The sequence below is a fragment of the Manis pentadactyla genome, chromosome 3 (assembly GCF_030020395.1).
Source record: "Manis pentadactyla isolate mManPen7 chromosome 3, mManPen7.hap1, whole genome shotgun sequence".
NCBI classification, from domain to species: domain Eukaryota; kingdom Metazoa; phylum Chordata; class Mammalia; order Pholidota; family Manidae; genus Manis; species Manis pentadactyla.
Window position 1 is genome coordinate 69915753 of NC_080021.1, and position 23661 is coordinate 69939413.

Below are 23661 nucleotides of genomic sequence, written 5' to 3' on the forward strand. Positions count from 1 at the left end.
TCCCCTGAGAAGGAAACTGGGCAGATAGATTTAACCAGTCTTCCTGAAAAAGAATTCAAAACAAAAGTCATAACCATGCTGATGGACTTGCAGAGAAATATGCAAGAACTAAGGAGGGAGAATACAGAAATAAAACAAGCTCTGAAAGGACTTCAAAGCAGAATGGACAAGATGCAAGAGACCATTAATGGACTAGAAAACAGAGAACAGGAATGCAGAGAAGCTGATGCAGAGAGAGATAAAAGGATCTCCAAGAATGAAAGAATATTAAGAGAACTTAGTGACCAATTGAAACGGAACAATATCTGCATTATAGGGGTACCAGAAGAAGAAGAAGAGAGAAAAAGGGATAGAAAGTGTCTTTGAAGAAATAATTGCTGAAAACTTCCCCAAACTAGGGGAGGAAATGGCCTCTCAGACCACAGAGGTACACAGAACTCCCATGACAAGGGATCAAGGAGGGCAACACCAAGACACATAATAATTAAAATGGCAAAGATCAAAGACAAGGACAGAGTATTAAAGGCAGCCAGAGAGAAAAAAAAGGTCACCCATAAAGGAAAACCCATCAGGCTATCATCAGACTTCTCAACAGAAACCTTACAGGCCAGAAGAGAATGGCATGATATATTCAATGCAATGAAACAGAAGGGCCTCGAACCAAGAATACTGTATCCAGCACGATTATCATTTAAATATGAAGGAGGGATTAAACAATTTCCAGACAAGCAAAAGTTGAGGGAATTTGCCTCCCACAAACCACCTCTACAGGGCATCTTACAGGGACTGCTCTAGATGGGAGCACTCCTAAAAGGAGCACAGAACAAAACACCCAACATATGAAGAAGGGAGGAGGAGGAATAAGAAGGGAGAGAAATAAAGAATCATCAGACAGTGTTTATAATAGCCCAATAAGCAAGTTAAGTTAGACAGTAAGATAGTGAAGAAGCTAACCTTGAACCTTTGGTAACGACAAACTTAAAACCTGCAATGGCAATAAGTACACACCTTTCAATAATCACCCTAAATGTAAATGGACTGAATGCACCAATAAAAAGACACAGAGTGATAGAATGGATAAAAAAGCAAGACCCATCCATATGCTGCTTACAAGAGACTCACCTCAAACCCAAAGACATGCACAGACTTAAAGTCAAGGGATGGAAAAAGATATTTCATGCAAACAACAGAGAGAAAAAAGCAGGTGTTGCAATACTAGCATCAGACAAAATAGACTTCAAAATAAAGAAAGTAACAATTATCGAAATTGGAAAAAGAAGAACAAATGAGGCCTAAGGTCAGTAGACGGAGGGACATAATAAAGATCAGAGAAGAAATAAACAAAATTGAGAAGAACAAAACAATAGAAAAAAAATCAGTGAAACCAAGAGCTGGTTCTTTGAGAAAATAAACAAAATACATAAGCCTCTAGCCAGACTTATTAAGAGAAAAAGAGAATCAACACACATCAACAGAAACAAGAAAGGAAAAATCACGATGGACCCCACAGAAATACAAAGATTGATTACAGAATACTATGGACAACTTCCTAGAAAAATACAACTTCCAAGACTGACACAGAAAGAAACAGAAAATCTAGGCAGACCAATTACCAGCAACGAAATTGAAGCGGTAATAAAAAAACTACCAGAGAACAAAACCCCTGGGCCAGATGGATTGACCTCGGAATTTTATCAGACATACAGGGAAGACATAATACCCATTCTCCTTAAAGTTTTCCAAAAAATAGAAGAGGAGGGAATACTCCCAAACTCATTCTATGAAGCTAACATCACCCTAATACCAAAACCAGGAAAAGACCCCACCAAAAAAGAAAACTACAGACCAATATCCCTGATGAACATAGATGCAAAAATACTCAACAAAATATTAGCAAACCGAATTCAAAAATACATCAAAAGGATCATACACCATGACCAAGTGGGATTCATCCCAGGGATGCAAGGATGGTACAACATTCGAAAATCCGTCAACATCATCCACCACATCAACAAAAAGAAAGACAAAAACCACATGATCATCTCCATAGATGCTGAAAAATCATTCGACAAAATTCAACATCCATTCATGATAAAAACTCTCAACAGAATGGGTATAGAGGGCAAGTACCTCAACATAATAAAGGCCATATATGATAAACCCACAGCCAACATCATACTGAGCAGCGAGAAGCTGAAAGCTTTTCCTCTGCGATCGGGAACAAGACAGGGATGCCCACTCTCCTCACTGTTATTCAACATAGTACTGGAGGTCCTAGCCATGGCAATCAGACAAAACAAAGAAATAAAGGCAACCAGATTGGCATAGAAGAAGTCAAACTGTCACTATTTGCAGATGACATGATATTATACATAAAAAGCCCTAAAGACTCCACTCCAAAGTTACTAGAACTGATATCGGAATTCAGCAAAGTTGCAGGATACAAAATTAATACACAGAAATCTGTTGCTTTCCTATACACTAAACATCAACCAGCAGAAAGAGAAATTAGGAAAACAATTCCATTCACAATAGCATCAGAAGGAATAAAATACCTAGGAATAAACCTAACCAAGGAAGTGAAAGACCTATACCCTGAAAACTGTAAGACACTCTTAAGAGAAAGTAAAGAGGTCACTAACAAATGGAAACTCATCCCATGCTCCTGGCTAGGAAGAATTAATATCATCAAAATGGCCATCCTACCCAAAGCAATATACAGATTTGATGCAATCCCTATCAAATTACCAGCAACATTCTTCAATGAACTGGAACAAATAGTTCAAAAATTCATATGGAAACACCAAAGACCCCGAATAGTTAAAGCAATCCTGAGAAGGAAGAATAAAGTGGGGGAGATCTCATTCCCCAACTTCAAGCTCTACTACAAAGCCACAGTAATTAAGACAATTTGGTACTGGCACAAGAACAGAGCCACAGACCAATGGAACAGAACAGAGACTCCAAACATTAACCCAAACATATATGGTCAACTAATATTCGATAAAGGAGCCATGGACATACAATAGGGAAATGACAGTCTCTTCAACACATGGTACTGGTAAAACTGGACAGCTACATCTAAGAGAATGAAACTGGATCACTGTCTAACCCCAAACACAAAAGTAAATTCGAAATGGATCAAAGACTTGAATGTAAGTCATGAAACCATAAAACTCTTAGAAAAAAACATAGGCAAAAATCTCTTAGACATAAACATGAGTGACCTCTTCTTGAATATATCTCCCCGGGCAAGGGAAACAAAAGCAAAAATGAACAAATGGGACTATATCAAGCTGAAAAGCTTCTGTACAGCAAAGGACACCATCAATAGAACAAAAAGGTATCCTACAGTATGGGAGAATATATTCATAAATGACAGATCCAATAAAGGGTTGACATCCAAAATATATAAAGAGCTCACACACCTCAACAAACAAAAAGCAAATAATCCAATTAAAAAATGGGCAGAGGAGCTGAATAGACAGTTCTCTAAAGAATAAATTCAGATGGCCAACAGACACATGAAAAGATGCTCCACATCGCTTGTCATCAGAGAAATGCAAATTAAAACCACAATGAGATATCACCTCACACCAGTAAGGATGGCTACCATCCAAAAGACAAACAACAACAAATGTTGGCGAGGTTGTGGAGAAAGGGGAACCCTCATACACTGCTGGTGGGAATGTAAATCAGTTCAACCATTGTGGAAAGCAGTATGGAGGTTCCTCAAAAAGCTCAAAATAGAAATACCATTTGACCCAGGAATTCCACTTCTAGGAATTTACCCTAAGAATGCAGCACTCCAGGTTGAAAAGAACAGATGCACCCCTATGTTTATCGCTGCACTATTTACAATAGCCAAGATATAGAAGCAACCTAAATGTCCATCAGTGGATGAATGGATAAAGAAGATGTGGTACATATACACAATGGAATATTACTCAGCTATAAGAAAAGAAACAGATCCTACCATTTGCAACAACATGGATGGAGCCAGAGGGTATTTTGCTCAGTGAAATAAGCCAGGTGGAGAAAGACAAGTATCAAATGATTTCACTCATATGTGGAGTATAAGAACAAAAGAAAACTGAAGGAACAAAACAGCAGCAGAATCACAGAACCCAAGAATGGACTAATAGTTACCAAAGGGAAAGGGACTGGGGAGGATGGGTGGGAAGGGAGGGATGAGGGCAGGAATAAAAGAAAGGGGGCATTACGATTAGCATGTATAGTGTTGGGGGGGCATGGGGAGGGCTGTGCAACACAGAGAAGACAAGTAGTGATTTTATAGCATCTTACTATGTTGAAGGACAGTGACTGTGAACGGGGATGTGGGGGGGACTTGGTGAAGGGGGGAGCCTAGTAAACATAATGTCCTTCATGTAATTGTAGATTAATGATACCAAAATAAAAATAAAATAAAAAAAAGAATGCAGCACTCCAGTTTGAAAAAGACAGATGCACCCCTATGTTTATCGCTTCACTATTTACAATGGCCAAGATATAGAAGCAACCTAAATGTCCATCAGTAGATGAATGGATAAAGAAGATGTGGTACATATACAATGGAATATTACTCAGCTATAAGAAAAAAACAGATCCTACCATTTGCAACAACATGGATGGAGCTAGAGGGTATTATGCTCAGTGAAATAAGCCAGGCGGAGAAAGACAAGTATCAAATGATTTCACTCATATGTGGAGTATAAGAACAAAAGAAAACTGAAGGAACAAAACAGCAGTAGAAGTACAGAACCCAAGAATGGACTAACAGTTACCAAAGGGAAAAGGACTGGGGAGGACGGGTGGGAAGGGAGGGATAAGGGCGGGAAAAAAGAAAGGGGGCATCACAATTAACATGTATAGTGTGGGGGGGCATGGGGAGGGTTGTGCAGCACAGAGAAGACAAGTAGTGATTTTACAGCATCTTAGTATGCTGATGGACAGTGACTGTGAACGGGGATGTGGGGGGGACTTGGTGAGGGGGGGAGCCTAGTGAACATAATGTCCTTCATGTAATTGTAGATTAATGATACCAAAAGAAAAAAAAAAAAAAAAGAAAGCCCTGACAAAATAGTTACCAAGTGAAAACAGCTACATTCTTCCACAGAAGTACTTAATATTATAATACCATAGTTTTTAAATTCAAGCACACATTTTTGTCTTCTTACTGAAATTTTGTATCTTAACAATTTTGATGTCATATCAGTAAAACTGGTAGCATTTTTTCTTTATAGTACATAAAATGTTTCTTTGATTTTAACAAGCATATTTAAAAATACAGAATAAAAGAAGAATATAAAGATATAGCATGTTAAAAATAAAAAATATTTAAATAAAAATAAAAATATTTATTCCTCTTATTTAGTACTTAATATTTTCCTCTTTCGGTAAGTAAAACTAATTTAGGATGATAACCTTTTTTAGGGGTCATGAACCTCTAAAACATACTTCATGGTACATCTCCCTAAGCAATAAGGTATAAAGCATATAACTATACAAAATTACATATAACTTAGGGATTCAGGAGCCACTAGAACTTTATAAGTATCCAGGGATTCTAGGTTAAGAACACTTGATTTAGTTAATTATAGAACAAAGTTGTAATGTTCTAATGGATCTTTGCAAAAAGTTATTTAATTATCAACTGAACTGAAAGCAAATTTAAGCACCAAACATACACACAGTAAAGTCAGTATTAATATATCCTTTAAGTCCAGGGTTGGAATCAAAGTTTGGTTTTAAGGATGGTATATCTCATCAAAATTAATGTCTCATCTAATTCAACAAAGAACTCTGTGAGTATAAAATAACTCTCTTTACTCTTAAGAGACTTTTTATGTTTTTATTTGCAAAACCGTAAGTCCATTCATTTCTAATAATTAAGTGCTATGGACATAGTATTATAACTTGCAATTCAGAGAAGGTGGTGATGCAAGATAATCATTTTATTTGGCTATGTGCCTAACTGTGGAAGACTGATTGACAATTAAATGTTGCATGTTATTTTAAAAGAAAGAATTATTTCATGTGTTGTATTAAGTACACATTTTTTCAGAATTCTTTAAGCAATTCAAAAGCTTAAGTATAGAAACAATCATGCACAATAAGGAACTTAATATCAGACAATGATACTACCTATAAATAGTAAATGTTCAAAGGTGAACAGGTCTTTCCTGATATGTAACACTTTAACAGACTAAGAATATATATAACACTTTAACAGACTAAGAATATTTAAGTTTAAATATAATTATTTGTAGTGATCATTAATTTAGCAGATTACCATATTTCAATGTGAGAGATGTTTCAAATAATAAAGCTGCAATTAGTACATCTTCTTTAAGCACTTTCTTCCTTAAGTTCAGTCGAGCATGGGCTTCAGACAGGGAAACTCTGAAAAAGAAAGTTGGTGTCATTCAAAATATGTTGATACTATAAAGATAATATATATTTTGGCAGGAACAAACCAAGACGTGTGAACATAAGCCACATCTTAAAGATCAGCATATTTTTCTTTTAAAAAAGTTTTTTAGGTTTTTTTCAAAGTATTTTTTTCCTACTGAATTGAAAAGACAAAGACTATTCCAGAACAAGCAAGTATCCTGATATATTACCAAAGAGTTGGTTTCCTCCCTGGCTTATCTTTATTATTCTATACCTTCTCCCCAAGTTTTATTCAGATAAATACACAGTTGGGAAATTTAACTATCTCTTACAGATACATCCTTGCAGTTTTCTTTCAGTTCTTCTTCTATTTGAAGCCCTCATAGAATCTTGAAATTTCAGTGTTGGAAGAAATCTCAGGGATCAAAGTTCAAACTCCCATACACAACTGAATTTTCTCTTTTAACATCGCAGGTTCAATCTCTTGAACTTTTCCTAGGATTCACTAGGAATCATAAGGCAATCCATTCCTTTATTTCTTATTTTTGAATTAGCTTTGGTTACCTGAAAAAGTCTTCTTTAAGCCCTCAGTAAGTTTGTATAATATACTTGAATGGTTGCTGGACTTGGGAACCAGAAAACCTGGGCCAAGTCTCTAGAATTACTAGCTATGTGACTTTGTATAAACGATTTAATTTGTATCTTTTTGGAAGCTCAGCTATAAAATGGGACTACTAATAATTCATAAGGTTATCATGATTTCAAACAAAGCATTTGAAAATTTGGGGACTCACCCACAAAGATTATATAAATGTAAGCTGAAATCGGTTTCACTGCAGTTTCCACACACTGGTCCCTGGTTCTGTCTTCTGGGATTACAGAATAAGTCTAATACTTCTTAAATGTGATAGCTCTTAAATATGGAAAGACAACTTTTCTAGTTACTCTCTGTTTTATTTTCTCCAACATTAATATTCCTAGTTCCTTTAATGTCATGAGACATAATTTTCAGACCTCTCATCATCCTGGCTACTCTACTCATGCCTAGATTTGGTTAATATTCCTTTTCAGTGCAGTACTTAGGTATGATTTGACCAGCAGAGTAGAGGTGAGGCAGAACTAGCATTTTCTTACTCTTGATATTATATTCTATTAATACAACTCCAAATCATGGTATATTAACAGCCATATTACATTGTTTACTCATAGTAAACATAGAAAGAATGAAATCTCAAATCTTTCTCATATAAAGCCACATACCACATAATTCTTTTTCCGATCCATTCACACTTGTACTAGGGAGGCTGGGACCTAAATGAGTATTACATTTATCCTATTAATTTGCTTTTTCGTTAAACTAAGATCATCATCTGAGGCATGAAAATTCTCACATTGTTTATATACAAATTTGATTATCATTTTCCTGATGTTCTCACCCAAGATCCTCCTAAAAATGTTGATCAGGACAGAACAAAGAGAACAGAGTATGGTTCAGTTCCACTTCTCTAGAGAAGCAAGGATGGTGTTATTTGTACCTATCTATAAACGACTCTTCTGAGTAGTGATTCATTTACTTTGCTATTTCATAAACCCCATCTCCACCTCTAGTGTTTATTTCTACAATGGAAAAGAGTAGAGTTATCATATTGAGATGAACTCCGCTTTATTTTTGGATCAATATAATCAGATGTAAACTGAGGTTATATGAGTTTAAATAAAATATATCTTTTTTTACTACACCTAAAAAAATTTTATGAGTAAATAGGACTTCCAAGCTTTTAAGCTTTGAGTATTGATTTTTTTAAATATTACTTCAGAAGGTAGAAAGCATTATACAATTCTGTTTTAAAACCATTTTAAAACATCACAGTTGATTTCTACCTTGTTTTATCTTTAGCATTTTTTTTTCAGTTCTATGAAGATATACAGTTGGGGAAATTAACTAAACATTTATCTCTTATAGACCTATACTTGACATTTTCTGCCAGTTCTTCACCTGTTTTATTTTATATTGCAGTTATAACAAAATACTTATTTATTTAATGGGTTACTTTACTCCTGGTACTACTTCATTATTTGTTTGAGATTACACATTAATCTATATCAAACAAAGCAATTTTGTGTCAATAGGATGATACAGCCACATTACAACACAGTAAAACTGTAACGCAGTTATTAAAACAGAATGAGGTAATTCTTTATGTGCTGATAGTATATGTAAACCATGCATAATTCCATTTGGGCAAAAAAGAACATATATATGAACATACGTACATATTTATGTTTATATATTACATATTTATATTTATAGATCTTCCTCAACTTATGATGGGGTTATGTCCTGATAAACCCACTGTAAGTTGAAAATATCATAAATCAAAAATGTATGTATTATACCTAACCTACTGATTATAATAGTTCAGTTTTGCTACCTACATTAAACATGCTCAAAACACATTAGCTTACAGCTGGGCAAAATCATCTAACACAAAGCCTATTTTATAATAAGTGTTGAATATCTCATGTATCTTACTGAATTCTGTTCCAAAACTAAAAAAGAGAATGGTTGTATGGGTACAGAATGGTTGTATGGGTACAGAATGGTTTTAAGTATATCTGTGGTTTACCATTGTGATTGTGAGGCTGACTAGGAGTTGTGGCTCACTGCCACTACTCAGAGTTATGAGGAACTATCCTACCACATATGGCTAGCCTGGCAAAAGATAAAAATTCAAAATTCAAAGTATGATTTTTACTGGATGCATATTGCTTTCACACCATCATAAAGTCAAAAATATCGTAAGTCAAACCATTGTAAGGGACCACCTACATAGATGTTTAAATAACATATGCATCTAAAATATATAACATTCAAATAACATATTTAATATATATATTTAAACATTAGTTTAGGCTAGTATTTGAATGTATAATTTCTGGAAAGATACATAAAAACTGTTAAAAGTGATTGTCTCTAGGAAGTGGGATAGGAATGGAATGGGTAGGTTAGTAGGATACTTTACTATTTTAGACCTTTCTTTTACTATGTGCATACTTTACTTTTATAAGAAAAATTAGTAAAAAAAGTTTTCAAGGAACAATAACAGATGAGTCTGTTAAAGTATTTAAAAGTACAAGAACAATATACTTAAGAATTTTCTCTGGGTTTTACTACAAAATACCTGGAATATGAACAGCCACATTAATAATAATAATAATTTGCATTTGAAATCAGGTACTTTTCTCAAACATACCTCATCAGAAAGTCTAACAAAAATTAATTTAGTGAAAACAAATGATTGCAAGTACAAATGATGCAACAATATAACAAAAGGAATTGTTAGGTCATCTTAAATTCTTTTGCAACAGGTAAATTATAAACCAACTAACCAGCAATCAAAGAAAAAAAGAAGTGACAAAAATAAATAACTACATTATTGAAAAGTCAATTTTGGCTTTAAAATTTTGTATTGAATACCTACAAATATTTTAATGCAGATGCTGATAATTTTGATCCATATATAGAATCTGTTCTGATTCTGCGACTTGCTAGGTAATAGCCATGTATCATTCTTTCTGCCTCCAAGCTGAATTCTACATTCAAATTCTTTGCAAAGGCCAGCAGCTAAATCAAAAATGTGAAAAATATAATTCAAACTTTATTATGGAATATATATTACAAAAACCAAAGAAGATTGTCATTTTATTTTTAAAAGTTTGCATGTTTTATTTATTTACATCAATCCTGATTAAATATCTGAGGCCATGCCACAGTCACTGAGCACTCTAAATCATAGTCTTACGCTTGTAAAGAATATTGAAGTTTACCCAGAGTAATCTCTTCCTCCCTTTTACTGCAGAAATGTTCTGTGCAATGTACTTGGGAATGACTATCAAGTCTGCTTCCAGTGGAATAAAGGCTTACTTGTGGGAGAGAGACTTTCCTGAGAACCTAATTTCCCTCTGAATAGCTTTCATTCTTTGAGTTTATTTCCTTATAACTTCCTCTCACAGGCCCTAGAGCTACTTGGCCTCCTACTTCCCCTCCTTCCTTTTAAAGAATACAACTGAACACGAGGAATGTGGGAGGCACTGTGAAGGTGAGCCTTGGCGATTCAGTAAAATTTGGGGTAAAGGAAAATCTTCAACAAAATGATTGTCACTGTTTTCTCTGAGTTTTGTCCTTTGTGACTTTCTGAGTAATTCCCAGTTCCTTGAGTCCTTATTCAAAGACAAAATTTTCAGACTTTTCAGCATCCTATTTGTTTTCTGCTTTTTTAACTCAGAACCAAAAGGAAAAATTAACCATAATAATGTTATCACAGGTAGATAGCCTGACATGAGCAGGAAAGGATTTGGGGACTCTGGCTGGTGTTTACATTCAGTTAGATGCTTGTTTATATTCTAAACATTCCATGTAAACTGTTCTTGTGGGATGTGGGGAGGGAGGGTATACATATCAGACCTACCAAAACTGACTGGTTCCAACATGGAGGAGAAGTGAAACCTGACTTCACCTCAAAGTACATTACATACTCATCAGCATACTAAAAATCACACCCCTTGGCACCATGACAGTTCCAAAGAAGACCATCTAAGGACAAAAGGAGAGCATCACCCTATTTCCTAGAAATCCCCTCCCTATTCCCAGAAAACCCCACCTAACCTGATGAATATTCCACCCCTGCTTAAACTGCAGCTGTAAGATTACCTAACCCAAAGCCCATCTTGCTGCTCACCTCTGGAGCATGCCTACATTCCATCCTTGAGTGCATACTTTGCTTTATTAAACTACTTTTTGCTTTTACCTGCTCTACCTGTTGATGAATTCTTTCTCTATTAGAGTCAAGAACCCTTCCACAGGTTGTGGTCTCACCTAGGGCACAGGGAGATCTCCCCAGATTGGATGCCCAACAACATTTTGGTGACCATGAGTAATCTTAATACTGTACTCAGTAATGACGTAGCCAAGGAGGATTCTATCTATGCTACTTTAAGCACTCCTTGTCTTTTTCTCTTGGATCCTTGGTTGTTTTTGCCTCTTCCTAGGTGGGCACAGGTTGACGATTTAAAAGCCGCTAGAGTGGTCACCACCTACAATAAGTCTCCTGTGTGAGGATAAGTTGGTCACAGAGGTTAGATTGGTGTCTAGGCTACCTGCCAACCTCAAGACCGTGTCTGTGCATTGAGGTAACTGTGAAGCAAAACAACCCACCCCACCCCACAGCACATTCTCCCTATAGGTTATAGACTCAACTTCCAAGAATCCATTTCCTATACTCATGGTGTTCCCTGGTGCCTCCTCCTTGACTTAGTCTAGCACCTCTTCCTCTATGTCTCTCCTCCTGCCTGTGTTAGACTAGGCAGAAAGGAAGGGAGAGGTAGAAGCCCATAACCTTTCTAGATGGGTTTATACCCACTCTTTGCCTAAAACAAGAAGTAAGACAGGGATGGGAAATCCCCAAGGCTGATTCCTGCACAAACAATACCAAGATATGTCCATGAGACCATGGCCCATTCACATGATCATTAGATTAAATTAGCATTAAATCCCCAAGGCTGATGCTTGTGCAAAGGGCACTGAAACATGTCTGAGAACGACCTTGGCCCATTCACATCATCATTAGAATGTTCCCCATCACCCATGGGTTTTTCTGTATGCGTTATGAGTAAGAGCAGCACAGACTCAAAGCAGTTATATGATCTGAACCTGTTAATCCACCCCTCATACTTTCTGTAAAACCAACAAGCATTCAGATAAGCAGTGCTGGTCCTGACCTCTCAGGCTGCCTGTTCTCTCTTCAAGAGTGTACTTCTTGCTAAATAAAACTGTCTTCTAGCCTTCTCATCTTGCTTTGTATTCCTTATCCATGTGCACTGGAAGAGGGGTTCCCCAGGGCACATGGACAAGGGATGAGAAAGACTCCTCCCTGTAACAATAAGGTTGCTATTAACTATAATATTTACATTTATACATAACTTTTTAAAGGATCTGCATATGTCCTGTCTTCTTTATTCTTTTTACACTCCTCAGTTCCCCTCAGGCCTTCAAAACTGAATAATGATACTATTAATGATACCAGTAGCCCTCTCTCGGTTTTACCCTATGGAGGCACAATAATATGCCACCTAAATTGCCCTACAGGAAAGGATTTTTTGCCCCAGCGACTGGGAGTACTGTTGGGGTTGGCCTCCAGTTGTCAACTTCTTCAAAGATTGCCTCAAGACAGCCCACATCAAATGAATGATTGAGGAGAAAGTAGGGGGGAGGGGATGTTATAAGGCTCTATTTCTTTCCAAAGCAGAACAATTCTGCCAGGTCCTTTAGCTCCAAGAGCTCATTTTGGGCCACCAGAGGCTATCTCTGGGCCTGCATCACAGCTTGACCCCTTCCTCTGCCCAATCCTGCTTCCTTATCCCTTCTATAGATATTGAAAGAAGAGTATTCCTTACTAAGCAATGGCACACTAAACCCCATCTCAGTCTGCCTCCTGGAGAGCCCAGATGCAGCAGATTCCATTCAATCTTGTGGGATGGACAGATTTATCTTCTGGAGAAATCATCTTCACTATTTCACTAGCCTAAGAAAGTCTACAAATCAACTATAGACTCTTTTGTCTGATCTTCAAGGCTTATTGTAAATTTGCCAAATACTAATCCTGATGACTCCATAACATTTTTGCTACAGTCAGGCAGGTCTTCTCAGTTTTCCATGTACACTCATTTCTACTTTCATGTCTGCTCCTTTTTTTATTTCTGTTTAGAATGCCCATCCTTCCTATCATTTAAATCTCACCTTTTCTGAAGGCCCAACTTTTTTATGGTCAATCTCCTTTGTGAAGTGCTTTCAACTCTTACATTTTACTTGGTATTTTCCTAACTGAATTCCGAAAATACTTACAGTCAGCACCACCCAACCTAGCACTTAAATTGTCCTTTAATTGTTTTGTGCATCTTGCTTTTACCTGAACTAAGTGATAAACTATTTAAGGAAGAAAATTTATATATCTTCTTTCCCTTCCTGCGAGACTATTGTTAAAAAGAAAGACATAGGTTCAACATGGTGTCACTTCTGCCAGGCCAAGTCATCAAACTAGGGCTTAATGTCTAACTAAACTGCAGTTTCAACCTCCCCCAGAAATGCAGTCAGTCAGGAACTTTCTGGTCAGCATGGATAAGATAATGTCACAGTTGTCCTCTCTGCCTCCAAAGCAATCCACTTAATAAGACCCTTTTGTCCCAAATGAAGGTGACCTCACCCAAAATAGTCCTTTTTTGTTTTTTCTGTTTATGACTTTCTTGTCCTGCCTGTCATCCTTTCTGTTGTGTGCCCTTTGGAGCATCTCTCTACTTGCTGATTCATGAATCACACTTAATAAAGCCAATTAGATTTTCAAATTTACCTGGATGAATTTTGTTTTTTTACACTATAAAAGAACAGAAATAGACTCAACTATATAAAGTACTCAGTAAATAGCTGACTAATTAATAAATCCATAGTTTTTGTTTTTTTTTCAGGGGAAAACTGGGCAAAAATATCTCTGGCTTATTTGTGTATCTATATATTCAGTACCCTAATTCTTAGAGATTAACCACTTTTTTCTTATATACTAAAACAAATAAAAAGACCTTAATGTATCATAAATATTATTCTTTTTCTGTTCTAATCTATGTGAATAAACCATGCTCATAATTCATTTTTAAGTCCACCTCACCTTTCAACTTTTTACCCATGCAATATGCCTACAAGTAAAGCAGGTATGAAAAAAATTGTAATGACCCATGGATTCCCATTTCCCAATATTCCCTGCCTTTTGTCTATCCTACCTACTTTACTGTGGATGGATTTCTGAATAGTTAATACTAAAAGGGCTTCACTTGTAAATACTTGAATATCTTTAATAGCTATGAGAATCATTACTAAATTTACATTACCTACTTTCAGGTCTCTGAATATGCCACACATGTTTTCAAGTCAGAACATTAAAGTGGGCTAGTGAGGCATGACACATTCCCTGAAGTCAGAACTCTGACTTGATAAAATTTATATAACAGAAATCTCTTTGAATCATCTGCAGAATATAAAAAACTATACCACCTATATCTATACAAGCTCTTTCCATAATTTTCTATAGAAATATTCAATTTTGACTTTCTTTTCATTGAGATTCTTCAAGCTATGGTGATTTGGATAGTGGTACAAAGAATAAACTCAACATTTTAATATCTATGTCTTTATACAGTTTTCTATTTAATTATAATCCTAAATATTTTCTATATAATGTCCTTAAGGTATCTAAAAGTCAGAAGGAATTGAAATAAAAGAATCCTAAATAAACAAAATTGACTACTTAAAGAAAGCTCCATTTAAATTGAGAAACATCAGCACAAGTATTTTGGTAATCATTTTTCTACCTTTACCTTTTCAAAATCATTAGTTGTGAACTGCTTAGAAGCTACATGAAGCAGCCCTTCAGGCTCAATGGCTTTCTTTAAAGTGTGTTGCACAGTAGGAAGAAATGAGTGACAAGGAGATGATTCATTGCAGTTAATCAACAACCCAAATGTCTCTACAAGATTAACTGGAATCAAACTGTAATCCTATATCAAATGAAAATGTAAAAGGCAAACATTAAACTCTGGCATTTTCACAAATACTTTGGAATATTTATAAATTAAGCATTTATCATTTAAATCATTAATATATTTATATTGTTATAATATTTGATTATATTAAATGAAATAACAATAATTATAAAAATTATTTTGTTATTATTTATTATTTAAAATCACTCCTGAATAGCATGGGAACTTATTTCTTACACATTATCATTGATACCTCCCCACTACTTACTCAAATAATGAGCAGACACTTCCTTTGCATGACTAAATGACATGAAAAATTTCAAACAACTGTGTCATTACTTAGTTCTAGTACCCAATTAAGTACAGGACAGGTTAATAATAACATTAAAAACAAGAAAAACATTAAGACTAAAGTCTGTGATTAAAATTCCTGAACAACATTCAGACAATAAAATATACATATACCTTACCATCTGACCAATTAGAGAGTTGGTTTTCTGCATATTCCTCCTTGAAGATGAATCCATATCAAGAAAAGTCCAAAAACTGCACTGAACTGGAAAAGTCATTTGTTGATCAATATCATCCCCAGACTTCTTTCCTGGGATGTACACTGTGATGCTTCTGCTTTCTACAACTTAATCAGAAGATATTACCCATTTGTTATTTAAGTTCATTTTAGTCTATATATATACAAATTAATAACAAATATTATAAAGAATTTTAATATCAAAACTTTGGATAGTAAAGATATAAGTAAATTTGATTGTTTTGTAATATATGGCTAAATTAGATAAAGAATATACAAAGAACAAGGCAAGAAAAATATTTGAAGGTTTATGTGTCCCATGACTTGGTGAGAACCAGCAGTCCAAAGCATATGGCCAGAATTGTGGTCACTGTGTGGGTGGAACAGGCTGAGGGTTAGGAAATTTGTCGTATAGTGCAGGCTTACAAGGAGCTGAAATTAAACAACATTCTTTAATATGGAAAACAAATAAAAGGAAATAAGCCATCTGTGTAGGAGTAAAAGAGAAAAAGATTGAGAAAGAAGATGAACTACAATGGTTAAAGGAAATATATACATCAAATTCTCATGTTCAAAACCAAATTCAGTATTTCTCCTCCTCAAATGGTTCTGTGTGCATTACTCACAATTAGGGCTATCACGTTCCATCCACTTAAAACCCAAACAAAAATATGTGGAAACATCCTATTCACTTTTCTATCCTTCTTTCACAAAATCTTAGCAAACTGAGTCCAACAATGTATAAGAAGAATTATACACCACAGCTAGGTAGGATTTATTTTAGGTATGCAAAGATGGTTCAACAACTGAAAGTCAATTAATGTAATCCATTGTATCAACAGGCTACAGAGGAAAAACCACACACAGTATCACATCAATTGATACAGAAAAAGCAGTTGCTAAAATCCAATACTCATTTTATTTAAAAAACTCTCAGTAGATTAGGAATAGAAGATAACTCTTTCAACTTGAAAAAGAACATCTACAAAAACCTATAGCTAACATCACACTTAATGATGAGAAACTTGATTTCCTGCTAAGATCAGGAACAAGACAAGGATGTCCCTTGACGTCCCTTCTCACCACTGCTTTTCAACATCATATTGGAAGTCCTAGCTAATGCAATAAGACAAGATAAGGAAATAAATAGGGCCCAATACAAACTCATGTGTTAGGACAACTGAGAGCAAAGGGTAAAACAGCATTAACACATGAAATTCCTTTTTTAAAAATTTATTTATAAAGGTAAAATGAGAAAGGTCACTTAATATAATTTCTCAATTCCTAAAATATGTAGAATTTTATCTGTTAAGTAACTCCCTGACAGTGATAAGTCTATAAGTTAAACAGGTGAAAATTAATTTAAAAAATATTGTTTACCTGATTGAAGCTGTTCAAGTTTATCTTTTTTGTGTGAAGCCAAGTCTCCTATAAAGCAGATACCACCTTTAGCTAGCAAAGCACTGCCAGCTTGAATGCTAACTGCTCCAGTTCCATACTTATTCCTGGACAGAGTAGGAAAAATTTCAGTAGAGACTGGATGACGTATACCACGAGGCACAAGGTTTATACTAAAATTCAAAAGCCTAGGGGAAAAAAAAGTTAATCACTACTATTATTTAATATTTGATTTTCATAATTCTTATGTTTAACAGCTACACAACTGAATTTAATCTGATTCAATATTTACTGAGTACTTGTGTTAGGGATAAAAACATATGAAACTTGGTTCTTAATTTGTAAAGCTCATGCCTAGAAAGAGGGACATAAAGAGAAAACTAAAACAGAATGTGATAAGTACAAAAATAATGTTGTGAGAACATCCATAAAAGAGTATTATTTCTTCCTGGAAAGAAGTCAGAGAAAGTTACAGAGAGATGACACTTAAACTGGGCCTTTGTCTTTTTACAGATTGCTTTCTTTTGTTTATTCAAAATTTTTGCTTTTAGGCTTACCAACAGCCTGTCCTGACTATCCCTGCTTCCTATGTATCATGGTAATTCTGATACATCCTTTTGCTTTCTAATCTCTTTGCCAATTGCCTCAGCCTCTTCATTTTTTCAAATTTTAATTCTAAGAGAGGAATATAATTAGCTTACAAATTCCTACCATTACATAGCTTAATGGCATAATCAGTTATGATGTGCAGATATCATAGTATAGGTAGATGCTATAAAATGTCTAGTGTATGCGCCATTCCAAGAAATTTGGATGTTAGTTTGAAGATACATAAAATGGGGGAGCAAGATTTAGAAAGAAACTTTTGCAAGCCTATAGAGCAGTATTTTTCAACTGTAGTTCACATTAAAATCATCTGAGGAATTTTTAAAAATACCAATGCCAAACCCCACCTCAAAGCATGTAAATTAGAATCTCTGGGAATGGGCCACATTCAAAAATTTTCTTTTTTAACTTTCCCAGGTGATCCTAATGTGCAGTCAGACTGAGAACCTATTTACACTGAACAATGGCCCTCAAATTTGGATACATATTGAAACCAGCTAAGGAATTTTTCAAATACTGATATAAGGTCATAGAATACAAGGTTAAAATACAAAAATCAGTGGTATTTCTATATATTCCCAGCACATATTTCAAAAATAAAACTTTATAAAACTACCATTTTAGTAGTATTAAATATACAAATACTTAGAAATCAATAATATATATGCATGACTTTTATAAAACATTGCTGAGAGAAATTATGAAAGATTTAAATAAATGGAGATATATACCATATTCACGGATTGGAAGACTTTGTATATGGTGTGACTCCTACTTCATACCATATACAAAGATTAGTTGTAACATAAAACAGACCTAATGCTAGGTCAATAATGCTAGAATAAAATATAAAAGGATATCTTTATGATGTTGTATTAGGCACAGATTTCTTAAACAGAACCCAGAAAACACTGAATGTAAAAGAAAATAATAATTTGGATTTCATCAGAACTAAAAAGTCCATTCATCAAATATATCTTTTAAGAAAAAAATGCAAGTGTTAGATTGAGAAAAGAATTTCATGGTACATATATGTGACAGGGATGTACATCCAGAACAACCCCATTTAAAAGTAAGCAAAGTATTAGAATGAATTGAAACTTAAGTGATCATCAGCTTAATATATACTACATAATCTATATACTTAGATGTCATCTACAAACCTCATGGTAAATACAAACCAAAAACCTTTAATAGGGACACAAAACATAAAGAAAAGGAATCCAAGTATAACACAAAAGAGATCATCATTCACAAATGAAGAGAATTAAAGAAGAAAGGAATAGAGAAGACCAACAAACACAACCAGAAAACAATTTAAAAAATGGCAATAATCATTCTAAATATAGATGGTCTAAATGGTCCATCAAAAGACATATGCAACTGAATGGATTAAAAAACAGGATCTATCTATATACTGCCTACGAGAGACTCACTGAAAACTTAAAGGCACATACAGACTGAAAGTGAAGGAATGCAAAAAAAATTCCATGCAAATGGAAGTGAAAAAAGAAGCTGCAGTAGCAATACTTATATCAGACAAAATAAACTTTAAAACAAAAATGTAACAAAAGACTAAGAAGGGCATTCCATATTGATAAAGGGACTAATCCAGCAGGAAGATATAATTTATATATCTATTCGTCCAACATATATGCACCTAACTATATAAAGCAAGTATTAACAGACATAAAGAGAGAAATTGACATTAATACAATAATAGTGGGAGACTTTAACACTCCATTTACATAAATGTATAGATCATCCAGACAAAAAATCAATAAAGCAACAGTGGCTCTGAATGACATATTAGACCAGATGGACTTAACAGATACATACAGAACACTCCAACCCAAAAGAGCAGAATACATTCTTTTCAAGCTCACATGGAACATTCTCTAGGCTAGACCACATGTTAGGCCACAAAACAAGTCTCAATATATTTAAGAGGACTGAAATCATATGATGCATCTTTTCCAATAATAAGAGTATGAAACTGGATATCAATTACAAGCAGAAACTGGAAAAAACTCAAAACACTTGAAGGCTAAAAAAAAATGCTATTAAACTACCAGTGGGTCAATAAATCAAAGAAGTAATACAAAAAATACCCAGGGAATAATGAAAATATTAACACAATGGTTCAAAATCTTTGGAACACAGCAAAGGCAGTTCCAAGAGTAAAGCTTATAGTGATACAGGCCTACCTCAAGAAATAAGAAAAATCTCAAACAACCTAACCTTACACCTATAGGATCTAGAAAAAGAAGAACAAACAAGGCCCAAAGTTAAAAAGAAAGAAAAAAATAATTAAGGGCATAATGGAAATAAATTAAATAGAGACTAAAAAAATTGAAAATGTGAATGAAACTAAGAGCTGGTTCCTTGAAAAGATAAAAAAAAAAGTTGATAAGCCTTTAGCCACACTCATCAAGGAAAAAAGATAAAGGATCCAAATAAATAAAATCAGAAATGAAGGAGTAGAACTGAAACTGATATCACAGAAATACTATGATACACCACAAAAATACACAGAGATTACTATGAAAAATTATATGCCAACAAATAGCACAACCTAGAAGAATTGTATAAATTCCTAAAAACATAACAATCTTCCAAGATTAAACCAGGAAGAAATAGAAAATCCAGACTGATTACTAGTAACAAAATTGAATCAGGCATCAAAAAATTCCCAAAAAACAAAAGTCCAGGTGAATTCTACCAATATTTAGAGACTTAATACCTATCATTCTCAAATTATTCCAAAAAACAGAAGAGGAAGCAATGCTTCCAAATTCATTCTCTGAAGCCAGCATTACCCTAATACCAAAACCAAAGACACTATAAGAAAACGAAATTATAGACCAATATCTCTGAGTAACATAGATGCTAATATCCTCAACAAAATATTATCAAACCAAATTTAATGATACATTAAAAGGATCATTCACCATGATCAAGTGGGACTATTTTCAAGGATGCAAGGATATTTCCACATCCACGAATCAATGTGATACACCACATTAACAAAAGGAAGGATAAAAACCATTTATTCATCTTAATAGTTGCAGAAAACCACTGGACAAAATTCAATATCCATTCACAATAAAAACTCTCAACAAAATGGTATAGAGGGAACATACCTCAATATAATAATAAATGACATATGACAAAGCCACAGCTAATGTCATACTCAATGGTGAAAATCTCAGTCTTTTCCTCTAAGATCACAAACAAGAGAAGGATATCTACTGTCACTACTTTTGTTCAACATAGTACTGGAAATCCTAGTCATAGCAATCAGGCGTGAAAAAGAAATTAAAGGCATCCAAACTGGTTGGGAAGAAATAAATTGTCACTATTTGCAAATGACAGGGTAATACATATAGAAACCCCTATATGTGCATTCAGTAAAGTTGCAGGATACAAAATCAATATACAAAATCTGTTGTGTTTTTTAAACTAATAAACTAGCAGAAAGTGAAATTTAAAAAGCAATCCCATTTATAACTGCAACAAAAAGAATAAAATACTTGCAAATAAATTTAACCAAGGATGTGAAAGACCTGTAATCTGAAAACTATAAGACATTGATGACAGAAATCGAAGATGATACAACTAAATGGAGATATTCAATGCCTATTGATTGGAAGAATTAGTATTGTTTCAATGTCCATACTCCCCAAAGTAATCCACAGATTCAGCACAATTCCCATCAAAATACCAATAGCATTTTTCACAGAACTAGAACAAATAATCCTAAATTTGTATAGAACCACAAAAGACCTAATTAGCCAAAAGAAATCTTGAGAAAGAAGAACAAATCTGGAAGTATCATGCTCTCTGATTTCAAGCTATACTACAAGGCTATAGTAATAAAAAAAAATATGGTACTGGCACAAAAACAGACATATAGATCAATGGAACAGAAAAGAAAGCCAAGAAATATACCCATGTTTATACAGTCAATTAATATATGACAAAAAAGGCAAGAATATACAATGGGGAAAGGACAGTCTGTTCAATAAATAGTGTTGGGAAAACAGGACAGCAACATGCAAAGGAATGAAATTGGACCACTGTCTTACACCATACACAGAAATAAACTCAAAATGGATTAAAGACCTAAATGTAAGACCTAAAATCATAAAACTTCTAAAAGAAAACATAGGCAGTAAACTCCTGGACATCAGCCCTAGCAATTTTTTTTATATGTCTCCCTAAAGTAAGGGAAACAAAAGCAAAAATAAAGAGGTGGGACTACATCAAACTAAAAAGCTTCTGCGCAGAGAAAAAACATCAACAAAATGAAAAAGCCACCTACTGAATCAGAGAACATAACTGCAAATAATATATTTGATAAGGAGTTAATATCGAAAATATATATAAATCACTCATATAACTCAACACCAAAAGAAAAAAAACTGATTAAAAGATGGGCAGAGAACCTGAATAGACATTTTTCCTAAGAAGACCTATAGATGGCCAATAGACCACAAAAAATGCTCAACATCAGTAATCAACAAGGAAATGCAAATCAAAGTTATAATGAGATATCATCTCACTCCAATCAGAATGGCTAGTATCAAAATGACAAGAAATAACAAGCGTGGGTGAGGATGTGGAGAAAAGGAAAGCCTTGTGCACTGTTGGTAAGAATGTAATATGGTGCAGCCACAATAGAAAACAGTATGGAGGTTCCTCAAAAAACTAAAAGTAGAAATACCATATGATCTGGTAATTCCACTTCTGAGTCTTTACCCATAGAAAACAAAAAACTATTCTAAAAGATATATGCACTCCTTGTCTATTGCAGCACTATTTACAATACCCAACATATGGAAACAACCAACGTATCCACCAATACATTAATGGATAAAGAAGATGTGGTATATCTATATACGTACATAATGGCATATTACTCAGCCATTAAAGAGATTGAAATTTTGCTGTTTATGACAACAGAGATGGACCTAGAGGGTATTATGCTAAGAGAAATAAGTCAGACAGAGAAAGACAAATATTATGATTTCACTTATATGTGGAATCTAAAGAACTAAAGAAACAAAAGAAACACACAGAATACAGAAAACAAACTCGTTGTTGTCAGAAAAGAGGGGGGTGGGGGGATGGACAGAATAGGTGAAAGGGATAAAGGGGTACAATAATAAATAAATAAGTCACTGGAATGAAAAGTACAGCATAGAGAATATAATCAATAATATTATAAAAACTAACTTTGTATGTAATAAAAAATATGGCAACTACACCTACTGTGGTGAACAGTGCATTATGTATATAATTGTCAAATCACTATGTGTAAAACAGAAACTAATATAATATTGTATATATCAACTAAACCTTAATGTAAAAGAAAATAAGAATGAGCAAAGAACTTAAGATACTTCATAAAAGAAGATACATGAGTAGCCAATAAGCACATGAAAAACAGTTCAAATCAGTAGTCATCAGGGAAATGCAAATTAGAACCATAATGAGATACCATTTCATGCACACTAGTATGGCTTAATTGAAGTTGACTAACACCATCATATATTGGTGAGGATAAAAACAACTAGAACTTATTCAAGATTAATGGAAAAACATGTCCACAAAAAGACTTGTAATAGAATGTTTTCAGCAGCTTTATTTATAATAGTCAAAATGTGTAAGACCCAAATGTCCACCACTAGGAGAATGGATAAAAAAAAAATCTGGCATATTCACATAATGGAATAATACTCATCAATAAAAACAATGAGCTACTGATACACACAACTGAGTCAATCTCAAAAACATGCTGAGTGAGAGACTAGACGCAAAAGAGTATACATTATATGATTCTATTTATATTAAGTTGAAGAATAAGAAAATTAACCTATGGTGACAGAAATCACCTGTGGAGATAGGAACTGATTGGAAGAGGGAATGAAGGAACTTTCTGAGGTGATGGAAATGCTCTGAATATCGTGGTGGTGCTGGCTATAGGAGTGCATGCATTTGTCAAAATTCATCGAATTATATACTTAAGATCTGGTTATTTCACTGTATATAAATTTCACTTAAAAAACAAAACAAAAGACAAATCTCTCATACAGCCCCAAAGACCATTTTAGAAAAAACCAAAGGTTAATGACAAACAGGAAAAG

The 23661-nt window shown here is 34.3% G+C and overlaps 1 protein-coding gene across 1 annotated transcript in view; it reads right to left on the reverse strand.

Moving 5' to 3' along the window:
• Positions 1 to 23661, reverse strand: part of MCMDC2 (minichromosome maintenance domain containing 2) — a 59356-nt gene that overhangs the window by 7053 nt on the left and 28642 nt on the right. Inside the window, exons 10-14 of the mRNA XM_057498025.1 lie at positions 16889 to 17094; positions 15450 to 15616; positions 14815 to 14994; positions 9876 to 10018; positions 6293 to 6402 (exon numbers count right to left, since the gene is read on the reverse strand). Of these exons, the coding sequence (XP_057354008.1) occupies positions 6293 to 6402; positions 9876 to 10018; positions 14815 to 14994; positions 15450 to 15616; positions 16889 to 17094 (806 nt within the window). The remainder of the gene's footprint in view (positions 1 to 6292; positions 6403 to 9875; positions 10019 to 14814; positions 14995 to 15449; positions 15617 to 16888; positions 17095 to 23661) is intronic.